The 12,821-nt window shown below is 41.3% G+C and overlaps 1 protein-coding gene across 7 annotated transcripts in view; it reads left to right on the top strand.

Moving 5' to 3' along the window:
• Positions 1-10,871, top strand: part of add3a (adducin 3 (gamma) a) — a 121,386-nt gene extending 110,515 nt beyond the window's left edge. For 5 of the 7 annotated variants that reach the window (XM_017305459.2, XM_017305458.2, XM_008409931.3 and 2 more), the window contains 3 exons: positions 106-223; positions 4,189-4,281; positions 5,847-10,871. In XM_017305459.2, coding sequence (XP_017160948.1) covers positions 106-223; positions 4,189-4,281; positions 5,847-6,088 — 453 coding nt within the window. In that variant the 3' untranslated portion in view covers positions 6,089-10,871. The remainder of the gene's footprint in view (positions 1-105; positions 224-4,188; positions 4,282-5,846) is intronic. The other 2 variants (XM_008410105.3, XM_008410188.3) reach the window with 1 other exon arrangement.
• Positions 10,872-12,821: the final 1,950 nt, after the last annotated feature.

Raw genomic sequence — 12,821 nt, 5'->3', positions numbered from 1 at the left:
CGTAATCTGATTTATTTTGGTTATAAACGGTGTTTGTGTCGACGCTCCTGTACTCACCCTTTACTCTCCTTGTCCTCCCCTCCTCTTCCTCCTCCTCCACCTCAGCCATACGTGCCCACAGAGGAGGAGCAGATGGCTCCTCTTCCTCCCAACCCGTTCAGCGAGCTGTTGGAAAAGGAGCAGCACCACAAAAACGTGGAGAGAAGGCAACTTGGCCTCAGCGGTACGACACACACTCTGTTTGATCAATGTTTAAACTCTCTCTCATACACACACACACACACACACGCACGCGCGCACACACACACACTCACTCACACTCCTCGTGGTCAGTGGAAATCTGTGATGGTTCATCGTACAGCACAAGTATTGTCAGCCTTAAAAAAAAAACAACCACTAGCTCAACAATTCGTATGCAACTTTCAAATTAAGAGCATTAAAAGAGAGATGAGTTTGAAGAAGAGAAGTTAGCTTCATGGTGTAAATGTCCCTTTAATGAACTCTTGGTGCAACATTAAGAGTCCAAGTGTTGCTTTTAAGATATTTTTTTTATGTTTCTGATCAGCCCAGAGGTTTTTTTTCTGCTTCAGAGGCTGAAAACTAAACTGAATGCCAACACTACAAAAATCTTACCAAGTGTTTATTTTTACTTGATCTTGTAGTGTAAATATCTTGGCACAACTTAAATGAGACAAAACTAACTTACAAGCAACTTTTCAACAACATACAGGAGTTTGTTTTAGTAAATAATTCATGAATAATATTCATGAAAAAGTTCTGGTTCCACTGGCTATTTCAATTATAACATGGAAAAAATGTCTTGGTAAGATTTTATGTTTTTGCAGTGAACCTTTTCCTTAAAGCCTGAAGAAATGTTATTTCACCCGACGCTGCAAAAACAACCCAAAAACCACTAAGAGGTTCTCTCCCTCTGCAGCGCAGCGACATCATACGTCTCTGAAACAAAAGTGAAAAGTCCTGTTATATTTCTAGATTTTTGAAACTAAATGTTCTTGTTTTTAATAAATACAAATCTATTGCAAAAAAAACCCACATCTGCTAGATGTTGGCATCTTCCAGATGAACGTTAAAAGTTTCAAGTGCATTTCTTTCAGCTCGTTTAAAATCCAATTATGTCAACTGCTTGTTGAGCGGCAGATCAGAGCAAAACATTTGGAGCAGCTTTCCAGTTGATGTTGAACCAAATCTGGATTAAACTCTCCACTTGCAGATTGATTCCTCTCATCTCGAGTCGGATTCGTTCCCTCTGATCCGCTTGCAGCCGGTGGTTCAAAACTCTATCCGTCTCCGGTCAGAGGCGCTGCGTCTCGTTAGCGGCGCCGTCAAACAAGCGGACGGCGTCAAAACTCGGGAGATCACATCCGAATACGTCGCTGCTTCCTTTAGCTCCGCTCGGAGTCGGTGCTAATCACATTATCTCTCTCTCTCTCTGTTTAGAAAGACAATCAGAAAGTCAACAGTGAGCAGGCAGCGGTGAAAGGGTTCACTCGCAGCTCTGCAGAGCTCTGGGCTCGCTGGACCACGTTTTGGATGCGGCTGTTTAATGCGGCCGTGTTTACGGGCCATGTGTTCACGCATGTGTGCGGTACACGTCCAAATGTTCTGCGCCGTTGCGTGCATATGAAAGCGCCTGCGTGACAGGCCAGCGTGACTAAGACAGCAGACTGAACCGACAGCAGGTCTTCACACCCTCCACACGAGCGCAGCCCGTTGCTATGACACTGTTGCCCCCACAGCCCCATGAATCCCCGGTGACCCATCTGGATGCAAGCTGAAGTCCGTCTGGAGAGGCCCGAGACATGCTGCACACACACGCACGCACAAACACACACACACACACACACACACACACACACACACACACACACATGTGTAATTGGTTGCAGGTTGAGTTCTGATCGTCTCCTGTACGTTGTGGATGCTCATCGTTTGAAATCCAACAAAACTTGGTATAAAATATAAAAGTGCAGACCCATGCAGCTATGAAAAGTACTTTTTATGAGATTATTATTTATGGATGAGCTTCTTCAGATCTTGCTGAGACATTAGTCTTTTAATCCTGGAGATGTTCTTCAGGTGATAGAAGGCCGACTTTGTAACTGTCTTCATGTGGCTCTGAACGTTCAGGTCAGAGTTCATCACTGCACCCAGATTTCAGGCCTAATTGCTGGTTTCTGTCTGTAATCACTGAAGCTGGGCGCTGACTCAGTGACTTCGGTTTTGTGTCTGTTCAGCCTGAGAAAATGATGACACGTCCACACTTTGATTTGTTCGAAGCGCCCGATCTGTGATTGGGTGGTTTTCTGATTCACCAAGTGACATCGTAACATAGAGCTGCATACAATCTGTATGGACATGGTAGCTAATCTCATTTCTGGTTGTAGCCGGAGCTGGTGGGACCACGTAGATTTTAAATGGGAGGGGTCCCAGGAATGGACCTTGGGGTACTCCACATGTGACTTCTGTCTGCAGCAATGAGAAGTTAAATATCGATATAAAAAAAGTCCCTAATCCTGTCAGAAATAACCCTTCAAGCCAAGCTGATGCTTCAAATCTCCACATTGCTCATGTGAGCGGTTTCCACCTTCATGTCCCACATGGAGGAAACGGGATGAGACATTTGAACAGCACTAGGCAGGTTGCTGCCCGTCCTCTCTGTAAAAGGTTTAGAGGAGCCATACAGCTGAAAGTGGAGTCTGGAAGGTTGTCTCTTACTCACACCTAACTCATGTTTGAGACTAATGAAGCTGCTAATGCCAGGCTTGGCTTTGAACCAAGAAACTTGTCAAAGCTGCAGCACTAATGTTGTTCACTGGGAAACCTCAGTGAAGGTGTGTTAGTTTAAAAAAAATAATAAAGCTGCCATTTGTGAGAAAATGTAACGTTTATTTTATGTCATGATGACATCGGTGTCCTCGCAGACCCACTGACTAACATGAGCATTTTGAAGGAGACAGTCGAGGAGATAAGTACGTTCATTCTGTGGTAGAAAAAAAACCTGCCTATAATTAAAATCTCTTTAAAAAAAGAAAACAAATTAAAATACATTACTAAATCTTCTTTTCAGTTCTACAGTAACTTGATCAGACTCTTTGGGAAGTTGTAGTTTGTGTTTTTTGTTTATTTTTATGAAGTTATGCTATATGACGTATTGCATGTCACAGGCTCCTTTTTCAGTAGCTCATTGTCGAAATGGGTATAAAATAAGTCGGAAAATGGTACAAAAACACATGAACTTGCCTGCATTTATGGATGAAAACCTAGATTTATCTTTCCACTGTAGTCAGCAGGGCGGTGAGGGAGGTAGAAAAAAATCTGCAAGGTTCACTAACCTTGCAGATTAGTTAATATGCAGAAAGTCTGCATATTAACTATTACACTTACTCTAGTATCTGCATCAGTTATTTGTAATGCATGCCAGAAAAAAAAGCAAAAAACCTTTCTATCCTACCAACACTAACATTAAAATCATCAAATGCTACTAGAATCACACACATCGATCAGTTGAGGCTGTGATTGGACTTTTGTACAAATTCAGACGCATCCAGCTTGAAATTAAAAAAAAAAAATGAACCTAATCCTCTGTTGTTCTACATGGTGGAGAGTATGTCATGCTCTGTGCTGCTTTATCTTTTAAGAGAATTGGGATTCTTGTTAGATTGCTTGTCATCATGAACCACCATGTTGAACTCACTACGTCTGTGTAGCCACAGTTTATTTCCAGGCCTTTTTTAACGGCTTTACGTGAGGATCAAAGTTGACGCTTAGGTTTTGTAGTGTCGTAAAAGCGTCACCATGGGGGGGAGCGGTAGCTGCTTCTTGTGGCCAGCGAGCCGCCGCTCGGAGCATCTGCCTCCTCACCGGGATATTGAGTCCTAGCCTGTTGCAAAGCGAGCTGAGCCACCCACAGAGAGAGAGAGAGCCTGATGATCAGCAGACAAGGATTTTCTTTTTCAAGTTTTGTGGGAAACCAGCTGTGCATGGCCTGATTCTAACATGTGTCTGTGTGTGCTGTCGCTAATCTCTTCCTCCCCTCCCTCTCAAATCCCTCCAACCTCTCATCCCACTCACTCCCTCTGTCGTCCCTCTGCTTTAACCCACCCACCCCCACTCTGACGCCGTGCTGCAATCCTCTCACCCGTTCCTCGCCGACCGACCTCCCTGCAGATGGCGAGCACGAGCTAACCTCCGACGACGGCTCCACGCTCTCTCAGTCTCTGTCTGTCACCCAGTCTCCGCAAAGCACTCCGGCTAAAGAAGGTATCGCTCACACAGAGGGAGACTGGCTGCACTGCTGTCTGTCTCTTAAGTCTGATGCTCGCTAACATTTGAGCATGCCACTGAGATGCTAACTTAAATTAACAGATTTGAGTTTGCTTTTTCTGCTCATTTGTTTGAACTTGATTGTGAATTAATCATATTTGAACAAGCCAAAGCTTTTAAGATGAAGTTGTTTGATGTTTTGTCCTAGTCAACATATTTTTTTTTACTTCCATATTTAAATACATATATATAAACAAAAAATGTAATTCTAAAGTGTTTTCTTTCATCAAGTTACGAGCACTTTTAATTCACTTGGGTGCAGCATGAAACATTATGAAACTGGGTCTTTTAATTAGAAAAGCCATCATGCTAACAAATGTAAAATCACTATTAGGATGCTGCGTTGTGTCTTTAGTGATGTAAGATAAAATGTCTGAAATTAACATTTGATATCAGACTTGCGTCATCCGAAATATTTCATAAAAACGGAAGATATCCGTATGGATCGCTGCATCTCGGTTAGCAGCATGCCAAGCTATCTGCGTCCTTTGAATAATTCACTGTTCAACAAAAGCAGCTCTATGCAAACAGGTAAATAATTAAAGTTAATATTCCATAGTGTGTTTATTTCAGCTGAAAACGAGCATAAAGTGTCCTCAATAAAGCGAGTAACTCACCTTAGGGACAAACTCTTTATTTTTTTTCTCTCTCTCTGTCTTCCACTGGTTTAAAATATCACAAGCCCTCCCGGTCGAGTCGAATAAATACTCCGGGATGACAAGGCGACATGATTTGCCGTGTTGACCTACAGTATTTTCCCCTTTAATGCGAAGCTTCTCACATCTGACACTTGAAACTGGTTAATGCACCTCAAAGAGACACAAAGATCACACTCGACCCATTAGCGCTCGTAAATAACGGCACGCGGGGATCGAGTTCCTGTCAACTTCCTCTCGCCGCAAACACGAGAAAACCCCACCCAACAGCGATTAACCCTGTGGCATCGCCCCAGCTCACGTATTCTGACGCCACCGTTACGGGGTCAGACGAAACCAGGTCACTGCTCCGTTAAGTTTTGCAATTGCGGTGTTTCTGTTTAAATACGAAATGAAATTAAAATCACTGATGGGTGGACATCAAACTGAGGTGATATCGTGCATTCCTGGTATAAGTACATGGGTAGAAAATATGTTTTTTTTTTAGAGGTTGAATGAGAAATGAGAAGGTATGACAAGGTGATAGAAAATAGCTCAGGAGGAGTGTGGAAAACGTCTGACAGCTGTTGTCCCGTCAGACCGTCAGTTCCCAAAACCCCACACAAAAAAACCACACACAAAAAAAGTGGACACACGAGCGTGTTCACTTTTACAAGCGTGTTTACACCTGAGAACAAGCACAGATCTGTGCGTGATCCCGCCGGACCACGCATTAGCTACGATTAGCTTGTTGGATCTAATCATAAGACTGTGAGAGGGTTAAAAAAAGTAAAAAGTGATTAATCTGTGGCATGTTTTTTCCTAATTAGTCGCCAGCGTCACACTGCCTTCCTCTCCTCCCTCCAGAGAACCACACGGGCCTGATGAACGGCAAGGACAACCACGACGACGAGCTCTCCAAGCGCGTCAGTCAACTGACCACCAGCGTGGAGAGCGTGGAGATCACCGTGCGCCCCGGCGAGAAGATCGAGGAGCCGCTGTCCCCCGAGAGCTCCCCCTCCAAGTCGCCCAACACCAAGAAGAAGAAGAAGTTCCGCACGCCGTCGTTCCTGAAGAAAAACAAAAAGAAAGAGAAGACGGAGGCCTGAGAGGAGCGAGCGGGCGAAGTTGGGAAGAGCGCGCCCGCGGAAAGAGGGTGTCGAATTCCCCCCACCCCACCTTTTTTTGTCAGTCTGTTTGTTTTTTTTGTTTTGTTTTTAATTATATTTGATTTGTTTTTTAACCAGAGGTTTTATGTACAAAAGGCAGAGGAAAGATTTAACAAGAAAAAAAACACACAAAAAAACCCAGCAGTTTGGGATTTTTATGAAAACGTCATTTTGCAAAGAAAGAATGTTTGTGAGATTTTGGGGCAGGTGGGTGTGTGAGCTGCAGCAGATGGGAGCGATATAAATTTAAAAAAAGGACAGGCGTGGGTGTGTCTACGTACCTGATATCTCATGCAGTACTCTAACTCGGCTCCTTGGAAGCGTCACTTGTAGATCCTGAATAACTGGCTCCTCTCCCCCGTGTTTCTAACCTCGGCTCAATACTAAACTGGAAGCCTCTTTGTCCTTCACATATTCCTTAATATTCCACCTCGCTCTTATTTTGTCTCGCTTGTCTGCACAGAAAACATAAAAATTTAACATCTCACTGGAAAAACTAGTTTTGGGGAATAAAGGCAGTCGGAGGATTTGAGCTGATGTATTTGCCGTGGCTCCCAAATGACTCTTGGTGACTTCTTTCTCCGAAGGAGGATTGTGTTTTCTAGATACGGTTAAAGCTCGTCAGAGTAGATAAGAGAGGATGAATTCTGGCTGCTTCCAACTGCATTATCTCATATTTATGTAGCATTTTGATATGGCGTCCTCTTCATCTCTCTCCGCTGTTGTTTTTGTTTGCCAAGATGACTGGGAGAAAATCTTGTTTTATTGAAGAAACCGCTGTTTGTTTCATGAAATGTGATTTTTTTATTTTTTTTACTGAATGCAGCTTTACGTTCGTCAGCTCCATCTTGCACTAGGCTTGGGCCAATTACCAGCTTCGGTCTTACACAGGTGCTTCTCAATAAATTATAAGATCATGTATTTCAGAACTGAGACTACACCTGGCTGTCACAACAGCACATTTTTCTGGATAATAAATTGTCCCAGAAATGATTGCGATAAATGATAATATTGTCATTTTGAGATCATTTACAAGCGATATATTGCGAGTGTGCTCTCTCAAAGACTAATAAAAGTTAATTTTGTTCAGAACACTCCATACTGGACCTGGAGGATATTTTAAATAGCCAAAATAAAACACAACCACCAAAGACGGAAACAAACATTCCGATGATGATTCTAATTAAAAAAAACATTTTGCACTTCAGTAATTAAATATCCAGCTAATGCATCTAAAGTTTCCAACTTTAAAAACAATTCCCTGAATTTTGCAACGCTGATGTAACACCTCCCAGACTTTTCAACCCTCACAAACGTAGTTTTGGCCTTTCTCTTCAACTAGACACACTCTGCTGATACAACTTTTGCATTTACATTGATCCAAACACACACATTCAGTCCAGGTGCTAAAACTAAAGGAGCGCCCCCTATCACTCGTTGTAAGTACTGCAGGGATTTACAAACTTCTACAAAACCTAGCAGGTGTTAATTCCTCACATTTCATTTGGTCTTCTTCTCAAAATAATAGACTGGTACAGCTAACATAACTGTAATAATGTTATATAATGTGTCAAATAATTGTTGCTTTTTTTAAAATTCGAAATGGTATCAATTATGTTACAGATTTTTGAGTGAATACCATGAGACTGTGGTGTTTTCACTGTTATTGTGTAGTTAAAATCTCACACTGCCGAGTGCTGGCACACTTCTGAACTGGAGTCCCGGCGTAGCGCCGGTTTTAGCGAGAGCCGGATATCCTGGCTAGCGTCGTAATCCCGAGGAACACTCTGTTCCTACTCAGCACAATAATGTTAAAACTGGATATGCCGGCTGTCGACTTGCAAGTTTGAGCTTCTATTCTGTCATAGTGCAGCACTTTTCTTGCAGAATATATAATGTGGGGGTATTTTTGTTTCTGTTTTGTTCTTTCACCGGCGAAGGAGATTATGAAGTATTCGGTAGAATTCGTGCAAGTGGCAAGCGAGGAATGGTGTTCGAGAAAAGTCAGGGCCAAGAAAGTGAGCGGAAAGAAAAGAGAGGGATAATCTCGGGTGAAATAAAAAAAAAGGTTTTGATCGGATCCCGTTCGTGTCTTTGTTGTTGTTCAGAACTGATCGGCCCCAGGCGCGTTGCTCTGTAATGTTGTTAAACAGATACTTTCTTGATCCATTTCTGATTTTATCCTTGCTGCACAATCTTATTCGGAGTCCAATCAAAAGTCCTGTAGTAGCTGTGCACCGACAGCAGGTGGCGACATTATCAATAATAAATGCATCAAAATGGAAAAGAAAGCATCCCCGGTTTATTGTGAATGCTTATACATTATTTTACTCTCCATTTAAAAACTAATTATTTCACAAAGACCTCCAATGTCACAGTTATTAAGTCCCTGGCACATTGTTGTTGGTTTTCTAGCTGTAGGGGTCACGTCAGGGCTTTGTGGTGTCCACAGTCCTCCCACCACCATGTGGCGCTGTAGGAGTCGGTGTTCTTTGGGTCACGGACCTCTCCCTTCGTCCTCCAAGCAAGAGTTATGTCTCCCTGGCCAAAGAGATGTAGCTTTGTCCAGTCTGACCAGAGGACACACTTTTTTTAGACTACTTATTTTCTTTCTTGCTTTCTTTACCTTTACGCGAGCCGTACCTTCTTCTGATTCGTGGCTCTCTTTGAATCCATTAACGATTCTTGACACTTAAAAATGCTGCTTTATCAGCGTCAACAACTCTTTTTCTCAAATCTAATCTTTTGTTATTTTCTCTTTTTTAGTGTTGAGCCTTTCTCAAGCGGCAGCTTCTAAAGTCTCTATACTCTGTGTAAACCGAGATAAATTTCTTAGTTTTAAGTAGGGATACACCGATATGAAAATGTAGGCTGATATTGATATCCGATGCTATTGTAGCCAAAACCTGATATTCATCGATTTATCGTATGTATATACTTTCATACACCGTTTGAAAGCGACCACAGTCTGCGCCGCCTCTCTGCTTCAGTTAAACATCCCACAATTCTGTGCTGCATCACTACCACATGACCAAATAAACACCACATGACCAACTCCATCCAAAACACACACTCACACAAACGGCAACAAGATGGAAATAAATATCAGGTAGTAATATCTGCTCAGTTTTACTAATCGGACCGGTACCGGTGTTGTTGTTGTTCTGTTCATCCCTAGTTTTAACTTGATTTACTGGCTAAATAAGAAAGTGAGTTCTTAAAGTGGCAATTAAAAAGTTGTGTAATGAGCTGGTAAGTTTTGTTTTGCTTTCTGAAATGCTTGCCATCGAGTGGAAACACAAAATGATGTAAACTTTGAAAGGTAGTTTGGAAAATTGCTAATCTGAATCTGCCCTACTCTCTTAGAAAAAACACTCAGGAAATATTTGGCAAAATGTAAAACTTAGCAAGGAAATAGTCTCGGTTTACACTCGATCTTTTTGTCTATTTGCTTTTTTCTTTCTTTTTCTCTTAATCTCCACTTTTAAAAGCATTTCCAAAAAAAAAAAAAAAATCTCAGTGTTTGTTACCTGTAAGCGGAGTGGAAAATCTCAGTTTTCCTAAAAGCATCTAGGCTGTGTCTGGATGGGGCCTGAGAAAAGGGAGCCTGGTGTGTTGGTGTGTTCTTCTTAAAGCCATGCTGTAATGTTTTTTCTTTTCTTTTCCAGCTTTATTAAGACAAAGGTTATGATTCTCATCTGCCTGCTCAGGCTTCACGGTTCCTCTCTGTGAAACATTTACAAAATCCCCGGCGACTGCACTGACTCTCCTCAGGGCTCCAGAATCTCCCATCTCATAACCACATACTTGATTTGTCCTAATTTCCTCTAAGAACTGGAACAGGACATGATGGATGCTTTTATTTTCATTTGATCCAACTCTGAGCCCAGTTATGCATTTCTCAAAACAGTCTCACTGCAACAGTCAGATGACCCTCAGCTGAACTCTGTTCAGCCCAAACCGGTGATGTCTTGCTGCGCTTGCCCCTTTTCCCTCCCTTCCCCCCGTTGCCAATTAAATAAATGTACCAATATCCCAGCTAGCAATGTGAAGTATTGGATTTGGAGGGCGGGAGCGTCTTTAGCTGCGTTAAACACCGGCTTCCTGGGGTCTGGGAGAGGGTGGGTGTGGGGCGGAGTCGCGCAACTGGAAGGTGGAAGGAAGCGAGGCGTGGCGTGGCGTGGTGTTGGAACTGGAGTTTGTGTGTTGTAGCTAGAGACAGGAATGGACGAGCTGAAACTAACACACCATGTTTTTTTTTTTGTTGTATCACTCAGATTGTCTTTTTTTTCTTCCTCCTTCCATAACATCTCTCCTTTTGAAAATGTCTTTTTTTCCCCTCCATCCATTTGTACCAGAGTACGCTATCTTTCCTTTTAGTTTGCAGAGAGCTCCAGGCCTCCTAAGTATTTCATGAGCTGATCCTGCTCTCAGATGAACTGAATGTGCATTTCATTCATTCTTTCTTTTTTCTCTCTCTCTCTTCTTGTGTTTTTAACAGTTTGCACCTTGCTTTACTAATGCCTCTCTATCCATTTTTTTTTGTTTTTCTGTCAAAAAGAAAAAGAATGCATTTTTATTTTTTTTGCTTTGGCATGTCAGAATGAGCCAAGCTACTTTGTGACCTGTGAAAATCCTATATAAATGATTATCTAATGGAGTTGCTTTTAGATGTGTTGCTAATCTGTGTAAATTCACAAATAAAAACTGTATTTTAAGAAAAGGAAGCTCATTTATTTTTTTTAATTCCATGTTTTGTGCATCTCCAACCCATTTTCATTCACGTTGAGTTCGGCATCGATCGTCATGCTCCTGTCTGGTTTGCCATCTTGATAACTTTTAGGTCACAGCCTCACCAGCAAATCCAGAACAAGAACAGATGATGTTGAATGAACATTTAAACCGGTGCCTTTTAAACTTTTACGTACGGCGTTGGCATTAAATTGCATAAGATTTGTGCGATTAGACTGACTTTTAAAATTGTATCTGTCTTTACAGTTTGGAAAAAAAAAAGCATAAAAAAATGAATAAACTAGAGAGAAGATATTTCAAAATTTCTACTAAGCAGCAGCAAATTTCTACCTTATTTCTGATTTGTTTGTAGCTTAAATCTCTTGTATTCAGTTACTGTTTTTTTTTTTACATTTTGACTCATTAAGGGCTACTTACTGACCCACAGGTGCTGAGGTTTGGTAATAAAGTATTGGTCCATTCAGCAGGTACACCAAGTGACTATTTTTACACAAAGGGCAGCATTTTTTTCCATAAAGAAAAATAGAAGTTGCACAGAGGTAGATGAGGACAAAAAGAATCGACGTTGAACGGTGCCACAGATTTTCACGTTGTAGCACCGTTGGCTTCTACAGGAAGTTGGAAAAGTTAAACTGTAAAACTTACATGGGATCTTTTTAAAATCAGTTTTTTTTCTCAGTGTAGTAGCAGATCTTTGTCTTGCGTAACAATTTGAACCACTGAACTTTTTAGATTTACAAATGACAAATTTAATATAATTTACGTTCTTGTGATTTTTCAACACAAGGTAGCTTTTTATTCTTAAAAACAAAAGGGCTAGGTGTTTTTCAAAAACTTTTACTTATAAAAATGAGAAAACTACAGTGTCCACATGTACTCATATTACCTTTACTCTGATACCCCTCAATAAATGGTTGGTGGGAAAATGGACGGAGCTGAAAACGGGACAAACCTGAAAGAAACCCTGCAGTTACGGCAACCAGAGTACCTCTAAAATCCAGGTTTAAAGCCTACGGACTAGTCAAAGTCTAGACCTAAGACTGATTGTAAAATTGTGGCAAGACTTGAACATTTCATTTTACAGATGCTCCCCATAAAATCTGACTGAGCCTTAGTTATTTTTTAAAGGACACAGACCAAACAGTCTAGTCTAGATATTTGTTAAGTTGGTAGAAACAAATAATAAAAAGTTCACAAATACAAATGTACACCACTGTTTATATATTTTCATTTTTAATAACCTTAAAACCATGTATCTCTTTGCTGCCACCTTTTATTCCCTACCTTGTGTTGAACTATCACAGCAACAAAAAAACCCAATAAAACACAGTGAATCTTTTAGCTTTAATGTGAAAAAAACTCAAACGGTATGAATATTTAAAGCACCAATTTGCGTGTTGGCCTTTTTATTAACGATGCTGTTTATGTAGCTTTCATGTCAGTGATTCATAGCCTCCACAATAAAAGCTCCTCCAGCCGTGAGTCACTGGTACCAGCGTTCATGTCGTCGTCGCTCTGCTGTTGACCTACGCGCAGAACACATTGTTAGCTAAACTTTAAACGTCCAGCAGTGGAGTCAAAGTAACACCAGGAAGCTAATCTAACAGCTGTGATGTTACCCCGTTCTCTGGCTCACACTGGACAGAAAGTCAACACATAATGTAAAACCACAGTGATGATCTTTAGAGATCTGATTATCTGAGTCATTTCCAAAGCCAGAGCGACCCAACGCCTAGCAGAGCCGGAGCCACATTTACATGCTGCAACCTTTGCTTTAACAGTTGTTTGAAGAACCCGTCAAAACGTAAGGAGAAAAAATACACTTATAAATTATTTATTTATTTTTTTTCTGCTGACACGACCTACAAAATGTCCACATAACAAAGGTTCTCCCTGTGTGTGCTGCATTGAAGCCTGACAC

Source organism: Poecilia reticulata, chromosome 1 (assembly GCF_904066995.2).
Source record: "Poecilia reticulata chromosome 1, P_reticulata-male-v2, whole genome shotgun sequence".
Taxonomy (NCBI): Eukaryota; Metazoa; Chordata; class Actinopteri; order Cyprinodontiformes; family Poeciliidae; genus Poecilia; species Poecilia reticulata.
The sequence above is the reverse complement of the archived record's forward strand: the minus strand, read 5'-3'. Positions and strand labels throughout refer to the sequence as shown.